Source organism: Suillus plorans (assembly GCF_016647745.1).
Source record: "Suillus plorans strain S12 chromosome Unknown HD556scaffold_18, whole genome shotgun sequence".
Taxonomy (NCBI): Eukaryota; Fungi; Basidiomycota; class Agaricomycetes; order Boletales; family Suillaceae; genus Suillus; species Suillus plorans.
Genome location: NW_024537402.1, coordinates 195,107 through 217,808, shown reverse-complemented (window position 1 = coordinate 217,808; position 22,702 = coordinate 195,107). Strand labels below are relative to the sequence as shown.

Below are 22,702 nucleotides of genomic sequence, written 5' to 3'. Positions count from 1 at the left end.
CCCGGAGAGTTTGAATCATTCTGGGTATGCCATGGATGTCACGGCAGATCGATAGTAGCTAATTGTATCTGTTGCATCACACCGTGAGTACTACTGTCAGCAGTGCGCCGTATTGATGATTTTCGCGTGGAAGGGATGAATTGCATAGCATATGTATTAGCACGCAGTACTACGATGCATCACAGGTGCGCTTCAGTTACAGCAATCAATGCATGAGAAGGACACCAACCTGTGAGCGCTTGCGCCGGAGCTGTCCTTTTCGTAGGACGTCTGATTTAAGGATTATGTTGTCTGTAATATGAGACAATGTATGATACGATACAGGTGTGTTGTCAAAGTATGAAAGAAAAATGACCCGTTCTTCGCAGCTATAATATCTCCAACATTCTGATATCCATCATGTCGTCAACAGATGCCGTGTCCTTAACTTGCGCGATGATATTGTTATCCGAAGCAATTCTCTTATACTCCCCACCCCACTGCTGCGCTAGCAAAAGTCCCCCAAAAGGCTGTCCGAGGCGAACGATCAACCTCAACTCTCGCGTAGTTTGCTCGTTGTATCCGGGAGACCCAGGCTCGGGCCAATCTTCTGTGCTATGCGTCTCGTCTGCGAAGTTAATCAGCCCGAGATCATGCCTATTCCACGGACGGACGAGCAGGAATGTCCGCCGAGTACGCCTTGCAGGCGAGAATTGACCAAGCTTGTCTTCCGTTATGACCAGCAGGTCTTGTAGCCCGTCTGCCTTGACGTCATAAATGAAACATGTATCCCCGTCTTGACCAGGCCTCCGCCTGACTTCTGTGAGAGGAAATACGATGCAAGGTAATTGCAATCTTGCGTTTGCGAAACGAGGAACGCTGAGGTTCTCAAGGATGGTATACAGTTTCGAGGCCGATTCCACAGCGAAAATATTATTTCGTGATGAGGAGACCGAATTCTGCATGTCGCGTTCAGATAGAGATGGCAGTGCACACGACAGAGCCTTGTATGAGGAAATGTTGGCTGGCAGGCAACTGTTGAAGTTGGACGATTGTCCCACCCAGTCCAGGGCCGTGATGTCGCCCGAATGGGCTATGATCTCCTGTAAAAGTCGTCCGAGCGCGTTCTGTCTTTTTTCTCCGTAGATTACAGGGAGGTGGACACCGAAGATCCCAAAAAGCGAATACGCGATGTCTTCCTGCAAAGTAGTGACACGCGTTGATGCCCATTGAAGTTTCTCTCGGGCACCTCTCATCCCCGGGCGGAAGTCGACGAGCGCCCGCGCACTTATGCCAGTCGAACGCTCCAACTCTTGCGTGATAGCGAGGGAATGCTTGTGGTTGCGTGAGCGGTCGTCAAGATATAGGGTCCAATCTGCTTGGTAGAAGAGAACAACTTTAGGAGCGAGGAACTCCTGAACGGTCCATCCTCGCGTGTTCCAAATGCTGCTTGCGAGCGCGCCAGACTCTGATGAAGGAGGCACGTCCGATAGGTAGACGATGGTGAGCGCTGAGTAGTGATACCAGACGAACATAGAGTTCACTGACTGCTGGACCTCCACATTGTTGTTCTGGTTGATGCAGCACGTATCGATCCACGCCCAACGATGCCCCGCATCACGAGCGACTTCGCAGAACTTCTGCAACTTCACCACGGTTCCAACCGGATCCAAGTCATATATGTCCCTGCCCTGAATGTCGTGCAGTAGCGGTTCCTTCCTTTCCCACCTATGGGACAACATGACCCAACTGAAGTACTTTACAACCGCTTCTTTGATGGGCTCCGTTTGGAGGGGCGCATGCATGCCGAATGAATGTAAAAGTTCTTTGTACTCTGTACTCTGCATGAACGCATTGATCTGCGCATCTCGATCGCACAAACGTCCAGTAGAGGTGTTGAGTAGACGAAGGGGGGCGTTTTCCAGTTGAGCATGAATGGCTCGTCGGATAGCATCTTCTACTTCAGATGGACTGACATATTTCTGGCGTAGCTCTGCAAAAATTGTAAGTCGTCTTCAAGTCTGCGCTTGAGTTGTCTGAGGCTTACGTCGTATTTGTGGGTCGAGTGCATCATCCAACTTGGAGAGCATGATTGTGAAGGCCTTGAATGCATCATCATAGCGTTGTGATCCATGAAGCGCTGCATGCTTCAACTCGTACCCGAGATAAGACGAAGGGTTGAGCTCGATAACCTACGAACATTATCACAAATGTGAAAACAACAACGAATATCGTCCGCACCTTTTCCGCATCCGAAAGAGCCTCTGCATAAAGCTTTTGGCCCAACTTCACCTTACTGCGATGCGCAAGGTATGAGGAGCCCGTCCCGAATGCTGCAGAAAGTATGTTCTCGATCGACCATAGATGAACATTCCCATCATCGTCTCCACTCACGAGCAGTTCTCCTCTAGGAGAAATTGCAACGCAGAAAACACGTGCAGTGTGTTTGAGTGGTTGTGCTATCTGTTTGTGTGACTTTATGTCCCACAGGCGCACAGTATAGTCGTCCGAGGCGGTTGCATTGAAGAACCCATCAGAAGAGATGGCAAGTGACCTAATGGAGGAAGTGTGACCAGTGCAAGGTTGACCGATCTGTGACCCATTTGAGGAGTCCCAAAACTTGACTGTTTCGTCATTTGATGCAGAGACAAGCTGCTGGCCGTCAGGCGACCACACAACTTGAATGCTGTTATAAACCCAATCATTGTCATGAGCTTTGATGTCGAACTGAACCTCTGCGTTATTGGTGCTCCAAATCCGAATATTGCGATATAATCCGTATGCTAATCTTAGCCCGTCCGGGCTGAAGGCGACACACGACACCGAACTCCAGCACTCGAGGGTTGAGAGGACCGCGCCGGTCTCCGCATCCCATATGATAACTGTTTCATCCCATGATCCGCTTGCAAGTCTCTTGCCATCGGGGGAGAAACAGACCGAGGACACCCGGCGCATATGCTTCTCCAGCGGTTTGAACAGCATCTGCTTGCTCTGGACATCCCAGATGATGATGGCTCCATCATCTCCACCACTCGCAATTCGTCTATCGTCTGGAGATACGGTAACTGACGTCACGACGTCACTATGTCCTTCGAATGGCCCTCCCACACATGCTCTTTTCTCCACGTTCCAGATTCGCAGGGTTCTATCCTTCGAAGCAGTGACGATCCATCGACTATCTTTGAAGAATGCAACTGCCCGCACTGTCTTTGTGTGCACCCGTATCGTGTGTGTTGGCACCGGTTGGGTTGTCTGCGCCGGCGTCGAGCGCCTTCTCATAATAAGAGACGCTTCTTTTGATCCATCGCTGCGGCGAAATCTTGACATATCCCTGAACAGGGAAATGTATGGTCAGTAGCGTTTGAAGTTGATGAAGAGCGTACTTTGTAGTTAAGTCGTCGATCTTATGTGTCGTGAGTGGAGCTGAATTTCTGCCCACAACCCAGTTGATGTAGGCTCTTTATATATCGTTTGCTCCACACCACGTTGCTCCAGCGTGCATCTCATCGTGCTCCTTATCCGAATCAGCATCTGTCTTTAAACGCCTGTCATATTTAATTCCTTCATTCTGTCCAGGCTTCAGCACGGCATTGATTATTCCCCTATATTATTCCGAAGAATTACGCTTGACGGATACCCCGAAATTTTACTTCCTATCAGGTGATACCACTTCGTCCTTCAAGTATATCACTCCTGCCAGACGCAGTCACTATCGTGACTTCATTCCAGGGACATCTTACAATGGACATCTGACATCGCAACATATCAAAAGCTGTCTTTATTCATCACCGGTGCGGGGAACTCATTTCACAATGTTCTTTCTTTCACTGGCTCCGGTGCTACAGTGCTGAAAATCGGGTATCAGTTTTTTTCACCCATCTGACCGGGCTGCTAACTGCTAACTGTCGAAATCTCACCTATCAGTTCTGGAGTAGATTTACAAGAGACATGAGGACGATCCTTGGTGTGCTTCCTTGATGCATATGATTTAATGCTACAGTGATTCTCATGCACGACTGCCAGGATGCTTTGTCGTTGAGCTTTGAACGACAAGGTGCGACAAGGCGATGCCATCCCATCACTCACAACTGCTGGTTCTAGGCTCGTGACCAGCCTGGCGTATACTACCACGGTTGCACAAGTGGTGTAGCTAGGCTGGTCGATCTCGGAGTGGCGTGGCAGGGCGAAGCGAGCAGTCAAAATTGAGAATCACGACGGTCAAGCTCGAGGAGCCTGTTTCCAAAAGTCTTGCGAAAAAATTGTACATTTGTTATCTTATCTTACATACTACGTATTTATTCTTTTGACCTCGATGCGTCTGAAGCATGCGAGCCACTTCTGGCCAGCGTTGCGTTCGACCTTTTTCCCTTCTTCCGTTGAACTATACACTGCATCCAAGATGGGACCTTTTCCCTCATTCCTTAGTTCTTGTTCCTCAACAAATTGAAAGAGTGGATGAGCATCTAGATGAGCGCGCATCCACTGTGCAAGATCCTCGACATCGGTGATGGTGTAGACGATTCCACCTGGTGCGAGGACGTACGCGTATTCTGCAAGAAGGGTGGGTGATATGATGCGTGCCTTGTGTTTGCGTATTTTGAAGTGGGGATCGGGGAAGAGGAAGAAGAGAGCGGTGAGGGAAGCTTTTTGAAAGAAGTTTGGGAGGAATTTCATGGCGTTAGCGCGGATGACTGATACATTTTGATAATTGTCTGAGGTTGCGCGGAGTGCGGTGATACGATCTTGGACATACTGTGTTACTTGAACACGAATTTCAAGACCTGCGGATATAAGAAAGGGGTTTACATATGACTGACTGACTGACCGATGATGAGAGTGTCAGGGAATTGAGGTGCTAGTGTGATTAACAGACCACCAAATCCACATCCAATATCTGCAAACGATGGTCTCTGGTTCACAAAGGCTGGATAATGAATTGACCAATCGATTGAATCAGGTGATGACGGATACACGAGTGAATGGTCAGAGAATGGATTCGCATGCGCTCGTTGTCTGTAATGTTTTTTCTGTTCAAAATTTAGTCTTTTATGTATCAGATCTGACTGGACTGACCTGTGGGAGCACTGAAGTTGCGTTGCTCATCATTGCCGCCGCCGCCGCCGCCGTCGATGTCGTTCTCTTTCGCTTTGGCATTTTCCTCGGTCACCGTTCGGTTCTCGCCCGCGTTGCTCCCGCGTCGACCCATTTTTCCCGTGGGCCGTGGTCCGATGTTTTCCGATATTCTCCCTCTTAAATTTCAATTTCAATTCCACCCCGGCTTTCAATTTCTTCTCTCCACTCTCCATCATGGTCGCTGCTCTCCGTAATGTCTTCAATGTCGTAGGTTAACTTTAACCCTGTAAAAGCTAACACTAATCTTCCTAGTCACGCTCTCCACTACTTGCACGTACCTCAATTCGATTCTCTTCAACAACAGCTTCAAGACACCTTACTCTAAAAGAACGTCTTGCCGAGCTCATCCCTACAGAAATAGAAAAGGTTTGTGTTCTATTATTTCACCCTCGTGACGCTAATTCCTTCCCAGGTAAAAGCAATACGAGCAGAGCATGGTAAAAAGGCTTTCGGTCCCGTAACAGTCGACCAACTCTATGGTGGTATGCGTGGTCTCCCAGCCCTCATCTGGGATGGCTCCGTACTCGACCCAGGTCTGTCATATTGTCTTTCTCATATTTCTCATCTCACGCGCCTGTCTAGAGGATGGTATCCGTTTCCGTGGAAAGTCCATCGACGAGTGCAAGAGCCTTCTACCTGCAGCACCAGGTGGCTCGGAACCCCTTCCAGAAGGTCTCTTCTGGCTTCTCCTCACTGGCGAAATTCCATCCAAGGAACAGGTTGCAGAGCTTAGCCGTGACTGGGCTGCTCGCGCCGAGATACCTGATTTCGTAAAGGAGATTATCGACCGCTGCCCTCCCACCCTCCATCCCATGAGCCAGTTCTCCATGGCAGTCACCGCACTCAACCATGACTCTGCCTTTGCCAAGGCATACCAAGACGGTGTCTCTAAGAAGGAATACTGGGGTTACACATTTGAGGACTCCATGGATCTGTCAGTATTAATCCTCCATTCAGTCGACCAATCCTCATCTCCCCCTTAGCATTGCCAAACTCCCCAACATTGCAGGTCGCATATACCGCAACGTATTTGGTGATGGAAAACTCCCTGCCATCGACAGCAGCAAAGACTACTCCGCTAACCTCGCAACCCTTCTCGGCTTTGGTGATAACGACGCTTTCGTCGAGCTCCTTCGCCTCTACATCACCATCCACACGTACGTCTTTGTTTATACTAATCAACACAAACTAACACCACCCAAGCGACCACGAAGGCGGCAACGTTTCCGCTCACACCGGTAAACTCGTCGGCTCCGCCCTCTCCGACCCCTTCCTCGCATTCGGCGCCTCCCTCAACGGTCTCGCAGGCCCCCTCCACGGCCTTGCCAACCAAGAAGTCCTCCTCTGGCTCCGCAAAATGCAATCTCAAATCGGTGAAAATGCCACAGACGACGCCGTCAAATCCTATGTCTGGTCCACCCTCAAGGGTGGCCAAGTCGTCCCCGGTTACGGTCATGCCGTCCTCCGCAAGACTGATCCCCGCTACACCGCCCAGCGCGAGTTCGCCCTCAAGAACCTTCCCAATGACCCTCTCTTCAAACTCGTTGGTCAGATTTACGATATCGTCCCTAGTATTTTGTTGGAGGCGGGTAAGGCAAAGAACCCGTGGCCGAATGTGGACGCCCATTCCGGTGTGCTGCTGACCCATTATGGGCTCCACCAAATGCAGTTCTATACCGTGTTGTTTGGTGTTTCCCGTGCGTTTGGGGTGGCTGCTCAGTTGATCTGGGATCGTGCCCTTGGTGCTCGTGAGTGTCTTCATCCAATCTGGCCTGATGGGATACTGAATGTATGTTATAGCTTTGGAACGTCCGAAATCGTACTCGAGTGAAGCTATCCAGAAAATGTTCAAGGACAAGCCCTGATAGATTCTTGCTTGTTTCGGCTGTTGTTTTCGCATATCATTATGGCTACATGATTCATAGACTACCTTAAATCCATGAGCTATTGTTCTAGGGAATGCATAGACTTGACTTTACATTGTTCCTCAAGCCCAAGTATAACCGGGCACTTCGCAGGAGACATGGACGGTGTGTAAGACGGAGGTCGTGTCCAAAGCCTACAGCTACCATATTTCCAATCTGGATCTAATTTCGATCTCAGTCCAATATTTGCATCGCTGAGCAAGCTTAGGCAGGGGCCGCAGGGCAGTAATATAGTATATTTCAGCTTCCAATGTCTCATCCCAAATTCTCCAACATCATAGCACAGAAAACGCAGTAAAAAAGCCAAACAACGCTTGTGATATACAACCCTCATCTGATCATGACCGCCTTCTTCGAGCGCTACGTATGGAGAAAGCCTTTCTGCTATTTTTGAACGACCTGTGTATTATAAGAACACCATCACCCACTGCTCCATTTGTGATTCTATGATTCAAGGCAGAGGTGCGCTAGCTGTATCACTTTATCTTTGGACAGGTTTATCTACGGCAGCGGTGTACATACAGGTACGTTTCCCACTGCCAATAAAACACAGCTTGTCATACCAGTTTCCGTCGCGCATCTCTTGCCTACCTAGAGTCAAACCAAAGTCCTCTCGGTGGATCGTGACTCATCATTATGATTCCTCCAGGTGGGTATCATGCCTCTACGATGTTTTCCGCCATTTTTATCACGTATTCAAGTCATCCATGAAGGTCTTAAAGCACAACTCACTGATGCTCCTGAGACTCTCCGTCAAGTCTCAGATCATAGTTGGGCCTTTGTTGGAATTATTGGAGGAGCCGCTCTTGTAGTTTGGGTTTTTTGGCTATCGGTCATCCGCACATGCAAACTCAAAACAAACATCACATCCTCTGAATCTGCCCCCCTCCTAAATCCAGATCAACCACCAACCCATAGTCAGGTGAGCATGCCCACTTACCCGGCACAACGCGATTGAAGAGCACGAACAGAGGGATCACACTGTCACGTCCACGCTCCTATGTCCCGTCTGTGCAAATCTAGATTTTCACAAGATCTTCCTCGATGGTATCCCACCAAAGGAGGAGATCCCGCTTGGTTCGCTCTCGTCCATCTTGGAGAAATCCTACCAATGCAGTTTCTGCCGCCTCATATCCTTTCATGTCCGTCGAACATGGAAGTTGGATGAGGTTTCTCAAGTCGATCTCTCGGGGCTTGGGCTTGGGGTATACTCGAAGAATTGTGGGTGTATTCGGAAGCCCTTTTATCAGCCTGAATTCCGTTGCTACCGCTTGCATGTCATCAAGACGAAGGACGCAGGAGGCCTTTGGAAGAAACATCTAGCTTTAGGAGAAGGAAGTCCGTTAATCATTCACCTCTTGCAAGAAGATGCTTTCAAATTCGGGAGACCAGTCGATCTTCATGGCCGTAGGGTAAAGAACACCGTAGATATTGGTCTGGTGCGGAAGTGGATTAGCCTGTGCCGGGAGAACCATGGAGATAAATGCGGAAACGTTTGGAAAACGCACAGGAAGCTGCCGGGGTTTGTGAGGGTGGTGGACGTAGTTTCGATGGCCGTGGTTCCTGTGCCTTCTGGCTGTTGTTATCTCACCCTCAGTTATGTTTGGGGAAGCATCGGCGCAGAATATTGGACGACGAAGGGTAACATAGCGGAACGCTCCACGCCTGGCGGATTGAACGCGTTGAATCTACCCGAGACCATCACTGATTCGATTCTATTCGTTAGACAACTCGGTGAACGTTACTTATGGATCGATGCTCTATGTATCATTCAAGATGATTTGCTTGACAAGTCCATTCAGCTACGTGCTATGGATTTGGTCTACGGCCTGTCTCACCTCACGATAGTCGCTGCTGGCGCCATGACGGCTCGAGACCCTCTCCCAGGATGCCGCCCACGATCTAGAACACTGCAACAGCAGATCGAGGTCGTTCAAGGACTTCATCTCTACGTCGCTCCTCCAAGACTTGGGGAGGCTCTCGCTCAATCCACGTGGAATACGCGTTGTTGGACCTATCAAGAGAGCGCGCTCTCCTGCCGAAGGATATACTTCACTGGGCCACAAGTCTATTTTGAGTGCAAATGTGACATTTTCTGTGAAGACATCGTCGCCGAAAGCAAGTGTCTCCCACTCTCCCACAGCTTCCTCCAGTCGTCATTTGGAGAACATTTCCCCTACCTTCAGTCAGTTTCGAGTTACATGGAGGCTGTTGATAGGTATACACGACGCAATCTCACCGTGGAATCGGATGTCGTTGATGCTTTTACTGGAGTGACGAACGCTTTAGCGATGGCATTTGAGCTCGGTGACCCAGACAGAACCTTTCAATATGGAATGATGTTGCTAGACATGCATGTCGCACTTCTCTGGCAGCACGATCCACAAACACCTCGCGCCCGTCGTTTGCTCCCTGACGGAGGCAGTTCGCCTTGGCCCTCTTGGGCATGGGCTGCGTGGCGTGGCGGTGTTATCTACAGGGGGGTGGAGGTGTATCTGAGGACTCGGATGGGCAATTTGAGCAGTGCACCATCAGTGGGTGAGACGCTTGTTGATCCTTGGTACATCGTGGACCACAGTGGCAATACAGTGCAGCTTTCTGTTCACCAGGTATCCTGGGTCGTTTTGAGAGCAAATGAAGAAGAACATGCATATTCTGCTCCGCGAGGGATCTTAGACCCAACGGAACTGACGCTAGACATTCATCGACCGCTAGAACCAGGCACTCTCGTTTTCCGCACGACTTGCAGCCACTTTCGCATTTCACGGCGAGGTGGTGAAGAACCAAATGCATATGCTCACGGTCTCTTCGATATTCTCTCTATTGCATCTTTTCCTCCCATTTGGGTTGGCACTGCCGTCCTGCCATTAGAACCTGCTCCACCATCTTCTCTCGACTTTATCGTCCTTTCTCGCACTAGTTCGCGCAGCGTATACGACGAAGAGAACCTTATGGGTTACGATGGATGCTTGTTGCATGTGATGGCGGTAAGTCAGGATGAGGGCTTGATGGAACGTGTCGGGTTGGGCGTCATTCACGAAGCCGCCTGGGTTGCATCAAGGCCGGAGAAGAAGGTAGTGTTTCTCGGGTAATGGCGTCCCTCGGTTGTTTATGTACCAAATTCACGTCCTTCGGATTGTTGGAGAATGCAGATTTAGACAGAAATTTTCGCGTCGGTCTGGATGCATTAGCTACTTCTGAATCATGAATCGTATCTCAGGCTAGACACTGGTGTAGACTTGAAGTACGAAACGTCGAGACAACGATACAGATTTCTTGGAATTTGGTACGCAAGGTCATTCCACATGTATTGATATGTTTGTTCATTTTTATTGCACACTCGGTACAACGAAAGGGACACTGGGGGTCCCTCTAGATTATTACTCTGCAAAGGACAGAAATTGGAATCAAAAAAAATTAGCTATTGAAGAAATCCGACTGCAACATATCGTTGATACAAATTATGGTAGTTTGAGCCGTGGTCCACCGAAGCCAGTAGTCACCATGGTCAGCCAATTGACTTTGGATAAACGCTCATCGACATCGATGATATTTCAACAACTGATAGCTGGTCAATCCCACATACATAGTACTTACAATGGCCCGGCATACCAGTCAAGCGCAGTTTAGCTCCATGAAAAATGTGCTTTTTCCCGGTAGAGTGCAACCTTTTGATGAATGTCTGTCACATCGAACTGACGCGGACGTTGACGATGAACCAGTAAGTAGTCCCTGTGGCATTTGGGCGCAGAGCCGTTATTTTGCCTAGAAGGATATGAATTGATACTCAGTACTCAGTGCTCACCAAGTTGTGTTGCTTCTCTTATAACGAGATTCGACACTCTATTGAAATTACTGATACTGTCGAGAACTATGTTAGTATTTTAGTATTTGTCACTGCGCGCCTTCCTGCTACAGAATGTGCAGTATTTCCAAGATGCGGACGTCCCAGGTGTAGCCTAATCAACGAAATATTCAATGAGTTCGAACAAGCGCACACTCAAGCGAGTCGTCACAAACTGAAATCGGCAGTCATGCAGTCCTTGTCATTGGCAGGCAGTGATTTCGTCGAAAAAATGCGGGCAAATAGACATATTACAACCGCTTCCCTGTAGGGCTGCCCGAGCATCCGCTTGAACTCGGAGTTGTGGGGCCTATCTGATGCTTGTAGTTGTGCTGCACCGTGACCAAGCTCAGGCGGCCAAACAAGTGAATTCGATGAGTGTAGGACTTCCAAATGAAAGGATCATGAACCTGTTAGCCCCATCGACATTGTCGTCTGGGCGGCCACTAATATGGAAGGAGACTGTCTTCGAGTTCTATTTTTGTCCGACTTGGGGAGATTAGGGCGGGACCATGAGAGCGCTGTACCGAAGAGTTTCCTTTTGCGCACCCGCAGTGCGCACAATTCTTAATCGCTAACCACCATTACCCAAGCTAGCACACCTCCTACTTGACACAATTATTATCACTTCATGGCACTAGGCAGAATCGTGCATTATGCTGTAGACGCAGTGCTAGTTTCAACTGTCGTCGCCGGCATCCGGCGGTCGAGTGGATTCGCGTGAGTGTCTCAAGCCTCATGTCCCGCATTCAACATTAATGTGAACGACATCGGTTTCGCCCGGCTCATGCGCTCTTCAGCGTTGACACCAGTCTGATATCAGACCCAACCATGCGCTCAGTTGCTGATCGGTTCCTCGGCGTTGGCGAAACTATATTCGACATGGCCACAGCTACGTCTGTTAATAGTGATTATTTCAAGAAGGACTCGAGGAGATAGTAGACGATGTCTTATGTACGAGCGAAAAGGTGGTCATGAAGGTCTGGCAGTTATACCCCTACTAGATGAACCTCTCATGTCTCAGCAGAATCAAATAGTCGACGGACGCCAGCGTCTCGTTGTTCAGAAGTGAGAGATGATGTCAATACTATTCACAGAGCTTCCAAGCGCATGTACTGAAGCACTTTAGGTGTGCCCATGAATTTTAAGATGTTGGCTTGTCGTAATACCTTCCAAATGTCCGGGAACATGGAGTGGATTTCGTGGTGGACGTTTCTGGTCCTGAGTTGACAGAGGTTGCATGCTGCACTCACAAACAGGTTCAAGTTGTCTCTGAAATCCGTGCTCATAAGTTCGTAAGTATCTTACAGTCACGGTGAGATAGTACTTTTGAAATCATCGAGCTCGTACAAATCGTGCACATACTTACAGCGACTCACTTGTATATGTATGAGATAGTTTGTTTAGGCCACTTAGAAAGCATTAACTCGGAAAAATCACATAATCACGTAAGTCTTGACATAACAGAATAACCTGACCTTGCGGAGTCAACGCATTCATGGACAATTGGGATTTAGTATCATGATACATTCCGGCCCAACCAAGCTTCATTACAACACGTTTCAGTACTCTACATTCTCCTCCTCCACTAACTATGGACCTCACTTACGAATATCTTGATAAATCAAAGTGTTTCCTACGAAAACCTAGCGTACGTATGTGAACTCATCTACTTTGTTGGTAAGGAGCGGCGTGTTGGTATCCGGAATATTGGGGCACGGATTGATGGTTCGTACCATGCATCTGAGAGAACGGAACTGAGGGGCTTGAAGAGGATCCAGGATAGTAGGGTTGCTGTTGTGAGGTGTATGAAGAAGGCGGGACAACCGCGTTCATGCTGTAAGACGGATCGCTCCGAGAATAGCTGGAGGGTTGCCATCGGTGTTGGGGCTGCACCTGGATGTGGGGGGATGGATGGGTCTTAAAATGAGTTAGAAATATGGTTTTTGGAACTGAAGATATTCAAGTCACCTGGAAGGACCCGGGGTATTGACTCACTCCAGTGACTGGAGATGTAGGCTGCGGATAACGAGTCTGCTGGGTTATGGGAACAGGCTCTTGAATGGAGTAAGATGGACGTGATGTCGAAAATCCTCCTTGCTGCGGCTGATAGTGAGCAAAAGTGACGCCAGGAGTACGGGGAGCTTGAGTATAAGACTGAGAAGGCATGCCAGATGACCTTATGTCAGATTGGTGTTCGTAGCTGTATCTCCCACTTGTCGCGCCGGCAGTGTAGTAGCTTCCGTTGGGATAACGGTCATGGGAGTAATTCTGCTGGCCGCTATAGTAGGGCTGCGTTCCGACTGAACCGTACACCGCTTTCAGATCGGTTGGTGTGGGCAATTGGCTACTGCTAAACGAAGAAGCCCTAGAACCCGACAAGCGACATCTTCTGCAGATGAAGTCCTCGGCATCCCAGTTACGTTTCGGGCGACCTGCAGTGACGTCACGTTGGTCATGGCACCCAATATGCTGCCACTTCAAACATCGACCACAACACATGATCGGAACGCCGTCATCCTACAATTATCGCAAAATATGAAGCAGCAAGAATACAAGATGAAAAAGAGACAAACCCGGTTAATCCCTTGTCTACCGCAGACCTCGCAATCCAGCTCCCAGTCTTCGGCTGGTGTCCGCGATCCACTGCTAGCAGCGCCTGATCCATTCATGGGAACAGGAACAGACAATGTCGGGAACTTGCCCATCTGACCATGCGGTATGGCAGATGAGGAAGGTTCTTGACGCACGACATCGATAGGCGCGTTAGCGCTAGCAAGGCGTTTAGAATACACAAGGTATGCGCAAAGTATTCATACCTGGTGTCAGCTTCAAGCTCTCCAGCTTGCTTGGTTTCTCGCTCCTTCCTGCGTTGCTCTCTAGCATTCTCCCTCTTAATCCTGTCCGCTTCCTCTTTCTGTCGACGCGTTTCAGCCCTCCGAGCTCGACTCATCTTCTCATCTTCCTCTGCGCGCTTCTTAGCAGCAAGTAATTCTTGCTCCTTCTCACTTTCCTTGATAGCAATACGAGATGAGCGCTTGCGATGTACGACCGCTTCTTCTTTGCGCTTCTTCTTCTCCACCTCCTAAAATTACATTAGCATCGATGCTTCCCAAGGTTAAATGGAGCGGGATACATACCCTCAGCTCGGCGGTTATTACCGGGACGATGGTTTGCGTCAATACCTTATACAGCGACTTCTCAGCATAGTGGGTGGCTTTCTCAAATTGCTCGGGGAAGTGCTCCCACTCTTCGAGAGTGATACAGATCTGTTCACGATGAAGGGGGGATATGAATTGATTTAACTAATTGCTCATAAATAACTCACCGTCTCCCATTCCATAAAACCTTCGGGAAGAGATGGAATCTCATTGTCTTCTTCATCAACATCAATCTTGCCATTTGGTTTATCGGGAACCGGTACGGATTCCGCTTCAGATTCTTCATCTTTAACGTCTGGTTCTTCATCCTCTTCTGCATCGGCTTCTTCTTGGGCGTCCCCCTCATTTGTATCATCGTCTTCGCTAAGCTCCGTGAGATCGCTGACCGAGTCATCATCGCTCTCAAGCCCCGTTTTCAGCCTCGCCTTAGCTTTAGGTGGCGTCTTCTCCTCTCCCTCTGTTCCATCATGCGCGCTAGGAGAAAGCCATTCGTCTGGCACCTCTTGCCACTCGTCGTCTGCCAAGTTTCCGCGCAGCCGCGCACTCACGCGGATCCCGGAAGGCCGGCGTGGAGTCAGAGGTCTGGCACTAGTAGACTTGCTCCGAGCCATCTGGCGCTGGAATTCAGCGAGGTCCTTTGCCTGAGCATCAAGCTTCTGATTCGCACGTGATTTAGCGGCGCGAGTACCGCGCGAACCGGACGGGCTCGAGTTTTGGGCCTGTGCTTGGTTGTGCCGACGGGATGCTCTGGCAGGTGTTGTGGGTGGAGGTGTGGGTTCTGGTTCTGTGTCGACTCGCTGGCGTTTGTTGAAAGACTTTTTGCCACTGGATTTCGATGCGTTAGGGTTTGTGTGCCGCTTGCGTTTGAGTGTCTGACGTGGAGGTTCACGTTGAATCCACAAACGGTCGGCTAAACCTAGGTTAAGGCTGGGCAACGAGATGAAAAAATAGCACACACCACCTATGAGCCAGTAGGCATTACTCTTGGCGTCATATCCTATTGGCTCTATATGCTATGAAGACTGGTCAGTAAGTTGGAGAATGAAGCAGGCATGGTATTACCCATTCGGCATTCTCGTCGTCATCTTTCATCTGAGTACGTAGACGATTAGGGTTATGGAATTGCCATTCCATAAGAGTGTGTAAGGACTCCAGTTTCTTCACTGTAGGAAGGTCGAGCCAATCAATCTGCTGCTGTAGCTGCTCGGAGTCCTGTAAGGCCTCTGAGGAAGACCCAGCGACTTCATCTTTCGATTCGTCGATCTTAGTTTCCTCTGACTTGACCTCGACCGCATCTGCTGAATCGTCTGGGACAGCATCGCCGTCAGCAGACGCTCCGTCTTCGTGCACCATGCTTTTATTTGCCTGCTCTTGGGCCAACTGTTCTCCGGTTTCAGATGGGTATGGGGGAACTGTGGATGCGCGCGAGGACTCTGCGACATTGGTGTATATTTGCTGAATTGGTCCTATGGGATTTACATCTGGGTCCCGTCTTATATATTGCTTTCGTAAAGCAGTTTGCCAGTTATCAGCGCTGATGAATCGACATTCGTCAGATAAAAGGATTTAGACTACAGCATACGATGGAGGGAAGCTTACGATATTTTTCTGTCCTGCGTTAACGTGACGAGCAATCTTGTCATGATGCGAGACAAAACACGGTTGGTAGAGTATGCGAGGTCATTTTCGATGTCCTGTGATAGTTTGAAAGATAAGATGGTGCTCCAGAGGCAGGCAGAGTCGGTACTCACGATCAAGGTCACGTCATTCATGGCAAAGAGAGTATTAAATGTGAAGAAGAACTGGCTGAAAGCAGCCCATTTCCAGTGTCGCCTGAGTTGAAGGATATTGGGATCTGCATCGGAGGCAGGAAGTTGAAAAGAGACTGAAGGTGCTTGTGGAGTGACAGAGGATGTAAGGCGAGCAGAAGTGCGGCGAGGCATGCGCGCAGCTGAGTTAGGGCTTTATAAAAAGGTCGGAGATCCTTCGGCAGTTCAGGCGATGTTCAAATGCACAACCTGTCCGGCGATTATTGGAAGGACGCCTAGCACCAAGTTTAGGCTGAAATTAGTTGTTGGTGATTTCCGTCGCCGTTACTGACGATGAGCACGACGTTTAGCAGAACAACGCAGCCTGAGGAGTCCAAGTTGGACGAATAATAGTAAACTTGAGTTCTCAACTTGGACGAATCAACGAATCGGAAACCCCCTGGGAATTTTACTTCTGATAATGATATTTGAACACAGATTTATAGGAAAATAATAATAATAACTAAGGTATATGCTGCTTTGCTTTTTTCTTTACCCTCGCCTTTGTAGTCTTGGACAGTCGTCGTATTTGTGGTGTCTGGTATCTGCAAGCTTGTCAGGTCGGACAAAAATCTGCGCATAACCGTTACTCACGTCATGTCATGCATTCCTGCAAGAGCCTTCCTGCACAGCGTGACTTTCATATAGGGCGCAAGCGTGAGCTTAGGGCTATCTTTTCATCAGCCTGAGCGCCATCATCCATACGCAAAATACGCACTGTTTTTTACCTTCTAAAGCTCTTGCTATGGTACTTGCTCGATCTTCCCCTTCTGCAGCGATCTCGCCACGTTGCTCCCATTGTAGTACATTGTACTGATGCAGCCCTGTCAACTGTCCTGCCGACACATCCAAGGTTTTCAAATATTCACGCTTCAGGATCTCCACAACTGAAATCAACCGAGGGATGGTAGATTGTGCAACATCGGCCGGGGAAGTGTGCAGCGTCAATGGTTTGTCAGGATTTTCCTGAACCCATGTTCTGTCAAATGAACAGTCAATGGAAGAGCCACAGAACCAACCTGGAAAAAGTCCAATCCGTGCTTGACCCAGCATCTGATTTTGCCCTGCCTCGTTATTCGTATCGAGTCCGATGGCGGGGCCGCAGGTTGCGGGTCAGTCATGACCATCTCCTCGCCGTTCATGACAACTGGAGGCGTGAGAATCTGCGCTCAATGAATAATCATGAATCTAAATTGTCCTACAAAATACTGCACGTTGTGTAGCAGGGCGTAATACTGCCTTGTCCATCCGATTTGTTATAGTTTTATCTACATCTCAAACCGTTAACGTTCTAACGTTCGCTGGACACTGAGTACTAAATAATCACGAGCGTGTATGACCTGATCCTGTTTTCAGTTGGGATACTTTCGTGGTGTAGCGCTATCTTGCTTTCGCATGTCACACGTCGTTGTCTACTCGAGTTTGGTATCGTCTTCTGAGTGCGAGTCGACTGGTACCTTCTGAACACCCTTCTGCACCTCAACACATCATCAACAAAGCCTCAGTGCAACATCGGCAAGATGGAGGTACCGTAATACAGCGGCTCATCCACTCGTGCAAGCATGTTCCCTTGTCGATCCCGAATGAATGTCTCACAGGTGCGTCTACCAGTGTTTACATACATCCCCTTCCACACCAGTACAAGTGCTAATATGTAAAGGCATATATATGTCGGGCACCGCAAGGTTTCATTTCTCACAGGTTTTCAAGTACCAGGAGGTCGTGGAAGTCCTGCGGGTGATACGACAACTCCCCATCCTTGGCAAGAGTAAAACCACTCAAGCTCAAGTCCTTTTGCACTTTACAGGAATAAGCAATGTCAAGCTGAAAGCACGGCTCATCTAACTCACCCGTGCAGACATGTACGTCAATCGCAGCCGGTAGATTCGTCAAGCCTAGGTGGGTGAGAGGTGACTTTGTGCTTATATCCACTTCAACGCTCGTCGCCCGCAGTCAGACCACGTAGAAGGAAGTCAGTCATTCCTTCTATATTCCTCAATACCAGTGCCAGTGCCAATCTGCGAATGAGGCCCGTAATGGCAGTCACCACAGAGTTTCATTCTTAGATATTCTCGAGTACTTGATTGTTCGTGTCAAAGTAAAAAGACATGCCTCGTCCCATCTCATCAGTCCGTCATAGTCCGGCCATCCCAAGATAAAGACTGTGTTTGCCGATGTCAATTATTACACCTGAGACGTGACAATATTAATATTGCATAGAACCATAAAGAGCGTTGATGAGATGATCGTCTATTTGAAGTGTCTTGAATGCGCGTTTGCATCGAATGCGTTGCTGGGAGATTAACTGAGGACGAGCGGGAAGAGGAAACCAGTGTTGACAACGATCTGGAGGAACACAGTCACCAACGAAGAAAAACTTACACATGAGGTCCAGAGCGTGAACCAGTAACATATAGAAAGATGCATTAGTTGCCGTGTGCCCCGGGTGTGGTGTCCCATCAATAACAAAAGGCCCCTAGAGATCGTTCTGGGCCCTGTAGGTCTCGCGATGTGTGCTATACACGCAGGATAATATATAGAATAGACTCATCTGCAGAATTAACCGTGAGAGTACCAGACGGATATTCATTGGAGCGAGTTTTCTGTGCACAAAATTTATGTATGACGGGCCGTTGGTTTGATGCCAAGAAGCAACGCCACACCAGCCTGTGGCAGTGTGATAAGAGAGGGTGAGAGCCATCAAGGACCCCAGATAAGCTGGCAACAATTGGATTATAAGAAGAATACAACTGGGACACATAAGATTGACGACATAACTATAGAGTACTCTCCTCGTCAACTTCAAATCCTACTGACCATTCATCACCCTGTCTAGCAGGCCAGCGTGATATGTTGATGAGTGTACTTAATGGAGCAAGAACAGCATATATTGCTGTGACAGAATTCAAGACACCGGACCAGACAACACAAACACCGACGATGCCAGGGCACACGAGGATGGTGCCAATAGTCGATGTCGATGCGTTATCACTTGTTCAGACTAAAATGCACGTATTTGGGACGTAAAGAAAGGACCATTGGTAGGAAGGCCATTTGGGGTCGTGGCTCCAGTTGCTGTGTCACCACATGACGGGCGAGTTGCAGGCAGTGCAGCTGGTGCTGATGCTGATGCCGATGCATCAGTATCTGAAACGTCGACGAGCAGAAGATACTTGATCCAGTACAAGCACTGGATGAAGCGAACGAAGTTAGATCCGTGCTGTAGCAACGCGAGATGAGCCAAGGATATATAAAGAGCCTACGAGAAAGGGTTATGGACAAAAACCCAGCTCTACTCACGATACATAAGATTGATGACGGCAGCACAGAGCACACTCGTCAACCTCAAACGCTACTGACCGTCCATCCTCCTGTCTAGCCACATGTCAGGATTGTTCAATGTAGGAAAACAAGCATATCTTACTGTGAAAAGGCGCTCGATGCCGGCACAGATAACCCAGCCGGCGCTGACACAAACTATGCGAGTCCACACCATGGCAGTGACGGCAGTCGCGTTTTTCAAAGACAGTCGACGGATCGTCACATCTTCAGCGGATAAAACCCTACGGATCTGGGACGTGGAGAAAAGAGCATTTGTAGGAGGACCATTCGAGGGACACAGTGACTTCGTGTTGTCAGTCTCTGTGTCGCCAGACGAGAGAAGAATTGCGAGCGGTGGAGGAGATGGAGCCATCATCATCTGGGACGTCGAGAGTAAGAAAATGCTATTCAACAAACCGCGGGTGAAACATACAAGCCGGGTGTCCTCGGTGTGCTTCTCCCCGAATGGAAAGAGAATTGCAAGCGGGTCATGGGATAGTACAGTAATTATATGGGATGCGGAGACTGGCGCTGTCCTCTCAACACTCAAGTGTTCGAGCTCGGTGGATTGTGTCGCCTTCAGCCCAGATGGGCTCAAATTAGCATGCGGAACATGGCGCAACATTCGGGTTTGGAGCACCGATAACGCCGAGCTCCTTCTCGAAATCGACGCTCATGAAGAATTCGTTCTCAGTGTTGTGTGGTCGCCTGACGGCCAGCAACTTATCTCTGCATCAGCGGACAAAACAATCAAGTTTTGGGACTCGTCGAATGGGGCACAAATCGGTCAACCTTGCACTTCCTACATTAGGTCACTTGCCAATTCTTCAGATGGCTCTTTCATTGCCACTGCCTCGGGAGATAAGACTGTGCACCTATGGAGCACAAAGTCATACCAACAGATAGGACAAGCACTCGAACACACCGCATTGGTTTTCTGCGTTGCAATTTCTCCCAGTGGAGAACTACTTGCGAGTGGAGACAAGTATGGAAGTCTTCAACTCTGGTCTATCGAGAACACACTTTGCGCAGCATTAGGGACGGATTCCTCATACTTGGCGCATCGAAGTAAGGTGAAGTTGGACCAAAAGCTCTATGCAGAGGCCCTTTCAGACGCAGAAAAGGTGCGGACGATATCCGTTGTTGTTCTCACATTTGTGATCATGTTCGTAGGTTGTTGAGCTTAACTCTTCATCTTATCTCGGGTACGAATTGAAGCATACAGCACTTCGTGGGTCACAGCGTTATGATGATGCATTCGAGGCCTTCAAAATCATGCTCTCCAAGTTGGATGATGCACCCGACCCACAGATACGACGTAAGGTCCACAGAACTCAAGCGCCGACTTGAAGATGACTTACATTTTCTGCAGAGCTACGCCAACAATTCATCAGTCCATCTGAAGTAGAAGATGCTATTCGACGAGCCATCCACACCCAACTGGAAAATGCTCCACTTCGTCTAATCAACACCTCTACTGGACGTCTGTGCAATCGAGATGCGCAGATCAATGCGTTCGCGGAGAGTACAGAGTACAAAGAGCTTCTACATTCGTCGGTGATGCATGTCCCCCTCCAAAGGGAACCCATCAAAGAAGCAGTCGCGAAGTACTTCAGTTGGGTCATGTTATCTCATAGGTGGGAAAGGAACGAGCCACTGCTGCAAGGTATTCAGGGCAAGGATATATATGGCTTGGATCCGGTCGGGACCGTGGTGAAGTTGCAGAAGTTTTGCGAAGTCGTACGTGATACGGGGCATCATTGGGCGTGGAGCGATACATGCTGCATCGACCAGAACAACAATGCTGAGCTCCAGCAATCAGTCAACTCCATGTTCGTCTGGTATCACCACTCAGCGCTCACCATCATCTACCTATCGGATGTTCCTCCTTCGTCAAAGGCGGGCGTGCTCGCAAGCAGCATCTGGAACACACGAGGATGGACCGTTCAAGAGTTCCTCGCTCCTAAAATTGTTCTCTTCTACCAAGCAGATTGGACCCCATATCTCGACGACCGCTCACCCAACCACAAGCAGTCTGTCGTTATTATGAGGGAGTTGGAGCGTTCAACGGGCATAAACGCGCGGGCGCTCGTCGACTTCCATCCCGGGACAAGAGATGCCCGAGAGAAACTCCGATGGGCGTCAAACCGCGACACCACGAGGGAGGAAGACATCGCCTACTCTTTGTTTGGCATCTTTGATGTCAACCTTCCTGTTATCTACGGAGAGAAAAGACAAAAGGCGCTCGGACGACTCTTGCAGGAGATCATAGCCCATTCGGGCGACATCACGGCCCTTGATTGGGTGGGACAATCGTCCAACTTCAACAGCTGTCTCCCAGCTGAGATTTCCTCATACAAGGCTCTGCCATGCACGTTGCCATCTCTATCTGAACTCGACATGCGGGTATCGGTCTCTAGGTTGCGAAGCAATATTGTGGCTGTGAAGTCGGCTTTGAAACTGTACACCGCTCTTGAGAACCTCAGCGTTCCTCGTTTCGCAAACGCCAGACTTCAATTACCCTGCATCACATTTCCTCTCACCGAAGTCAGGCGGAGTGTTGGTAAAGATGAGGACAAATGTTTCACATATGAAGTCAAGGCAGATGGGCTACAAGACCTGCTGGTCACGACGGAAGACAGGCTTGTTCAATTCTCGCCTGCAAGGCGCACCCGGAAAACATTTCTGCTTATCCTTCCGTGGAATCGGTATGATCTCGAGTTGGTCGACTTTCCAGATGCGTCGCAGAGCATGGACGAATGGATGAATGGGCCTGGAGATGATGAGCTTGTTACCAGAAGGTTGAGGTTACTCGTACGCTTTACTCGTCCTTTTGGCGCACTTTTGCTAGCGCAACAGCGTGGCGGGGAGTATAAGAGAATCGCTTCGGACAATAACATCATCGCGCAAGTCCGGGACATAACTTTTGTTGATAACATGGATGTCAGGATGCTAGAAATATTGTAGCTGCTGGGAATATGAATGTCGGACGCATTTTCATCTATACCTTGCATGCAAAAACACCTGAATCCTATAATATTTAGCCTAACCTGCGTAACCCAACCTGCTCACTATATAGATCTAGAACGCATGTACATGGTTTTCGATTGGGATATTCCTGTGGTGTGCTTATATTGCTTTCGCGTATACTTCTCTCACACAATATTGTTGTCTACTCTAGCAAAGTCATTTACTCGAATCACGACGACAATTGTGTGGCATTATTGTCTTCTGTTTGAGTACTTGCGAGTTACCTTCCAACCATTCTTCAAATCCTTCTGCACCTCAACGCAGTGCAACAAGGGCAAGATAGAGGCACTGCTCATCCTTTGAGCTACTCACGCAACCATGCTCACCCGTCCGCGTCAATCCCGAATGAACATCTAGAATCTTAGTATTCCTCGTTTCGCAAATGCCAGAATGCAATTACCTTGCATCGTATTTCCTCTCACCGAAGTCAGGCGGAGTGCCGGTGGAGACGGGGACAAATGTTTCACATATGAAGTCAAGGCACACGGGCTACAAGACCTG

At 48.9% G+C, this 22,702-nt stretch overlaps 9 protein-coding genes across 9 annotated transcripts; 5 read left to right on the top strand and 4 right to left on the bottom strand.

Annotated features, from left to right (window-relative positions):
• Positions 1 to 368: 368 nt before the first annotated feature.
• HD556DRAFT_1234137 (heterokaryon incompatibility protein-domain-containing protein) lies at positions 369 to 2,295 on the bottom strand (the record flags this gene model as incomplete). Its single annotated transcript, XM_041297644.1, has 3 exons — positions 369 to 1,972; positions 2,027 to 2,171; positions 2,221 to 2,295. Coding segments are annotated over 3 exons (1,824 nt in total), but the record flags the coding sequence as incomplete, so codon positions are not given.
• Positions 2,296 to 4,266: 1,971 nt separating this feature from the next.
• On the bottom strand, positions 4,267 to 5,133 carry HD556DRAFT_1431281 (putative methyltransferase; the record flags this gene model as incomplete). Its single annotated transcript, XM_041304994.1, has 3 exons — positions 4,267 to 4,760; positions 4,805 to 5,006; positions 5,053 to 5,133. 3 exons carry the CDS (start codon positions 5,131 to 5,133, stop codon positions 4,267 to 4,269), a joined length of 777 nt encoding a protein of 258 aa, XP_041162036.1.
• A 153-nt stretch (positions 5,134 to 5,286) lies between these two features.
• HD556DRAFT_1441360 (citrate synthase-like protein) lies at positions 5,287 to 6,977 on the top strand (the record flags this gene model as incomplete). Its single annotated transcript, XM_041306283.1, has 7 exons — positions 5,287 to 5,319; positions 5,365 to 5,478; positions 5,525 to 5,645; positions 5,695 to 6,046; positions 6,096 to 6,269; positions 6,316 to 6,860; positions 6,913 to 6,977. The coding sequence occupies 7 exons, from the start codon at positions 5,287 to 5,289 to the stop codon at positions 6,975 to 6,977; spliced, it is 1,404 nt and encodes a 467-aa protein (XP_041162035.1).
• Positions 6,978 to 7,183: 206 nt separating this feature from the next.
• Positions 7,184 to 10,341, top strand: HD556DRAFT_1268132 (heterokaryon incompatibility protein-domain-containing protein). Its single transcript, XM_041299140.1, has 3 exons — positions 7,184 to 7,686; positions 7,739 to 7,959; positions 8,009 to 10,341. The coding sequence occupies exons 1-3, from the start codon at positions 7,674 to 7,676 to the stop codon at positions 10,127 to 10,129; spliced, it is 2,355 nt and encodes a 784-aa protein (XP_041162034.1). The 5' UTR covers positions 7,184 to 7,673; the 3' UTR covers positions 10,130 to 10,341.
• A 1,171-nt stretch (positions 10,342 to 11,512) lies between these two features.
• Positions 11,513 to 11,820, top strand: HD556DRAFT_1234262 (DUF1748-domain-containing protein; the record flags this gene model as incomplete). Its single annotated transcript, XM_041297652.1, has 2 exons — positions 11,513 to 11,601; positions 11,682 to 11,820. 2 exons carry the CDS (start codon positions 11,513 to 11,515, stop codon positions 11,818 to 11,820), a joined length of 228 nt encoding a protein of 75 aa, XP_041162033.1.
• A 1,023-nt stretch (positions 11,821 to 12,843) lies between these two features.
• On the bottom strand, positions 12,844 to 15,985 carry HD556DRAFT_1234123 (uncharacterized protein; the record flags this gene model as incomplete). The annotated part of the gene is made up of 9 exons (XM_041297643.1): positions 12,844 to 13,401; positions 13,458 to 13,540; positions 13,582 to 13,966; positions 14,022 to 14,150; positions 14,210 to 14,952; positions 15,001 to 15,055; positions 15,105 to 15,576; positions 15,642 to 15,736; positions 15,794 to 15,985. 9 exons carry the CDS (start codon positions 15,983 to 15,985, stop codon positions 12,844 to 12,846), a joined length of 2,712 nt encoding a protein of 903 aa, XP_041162032.1.
• A 251-nt stretch (positions 15,986 to 16,236) lies between these two features.
• Positions 16,237 to 17,008, bottom strand: HD556DRAFT_1359280 (uncharacterized protein). Its single transcript, XM_041302566.1, has 4 exons — positions 16,870 to 17,008; positions 16,569 to 16,816; positions 16,445 to 16,519; positions 16,237 to 16,395 (listed from the first exon to the last, which is right to left on the bottom strand). The coding sequence occupies exons 1-4, from the start codon at positions 16,990 to 16,992 to the stop codon at positions 16,314 to 16,316; spliced, it is 528 nt and encodes a 175-aa protein (XP_041162031.1). The 5' UTR covers positions 16,993 to 17,008; the 3' UTR covers positions 16,237 to 16,313.
• A 1,914-nt stretch (positions 17,009 to 18,922) lies between these two features.
• Positions 18,923 to 20,566, top strand: HD556DRAFT_280339 (WD40-repeat-containing domain protein). Its single transcript, XM_041310122.1, has 2 exons — positions 18,923 to 20,494; positions 20,544 to 20,566. The coding sequence occupies exon 1, from the start codon at positions 19,234 to 19,236 to the stop codon at positions 20,350 to 20,352; it is 1,119 nt and encodes a 372-aa protein (XP_041162030.1). The 5' UTR covers positions 18,923 to 19,233; the 3' UTR covers positions 20,353 to 20,494; positions 20,544 to 20,566.
• HD556DRAFT_280429 (uncharacterized protein) lies at positions 20,346 to 22,422 on the top strand. The gene is made up of 2 exons (XM_041310123.1): positions 20,346 to 20,489; positions 20,544 to 22,422. The coding sequence occupies exons 1-2, from the start codon at positions 20,447 to 20,449 to the stop codon at positions 22,136 to 22,138; spliced, it is 1,638 nt and encodes a 545-aa protein (XP_041162029.1). The 5' UTR covers positions 20,346 to 20,446; the 3' UTR covers positions 22,139 to 22,422.
• The last annotated feature ends 280 nt before the right edge of the window (positions 22,423 to 22,702 follow it).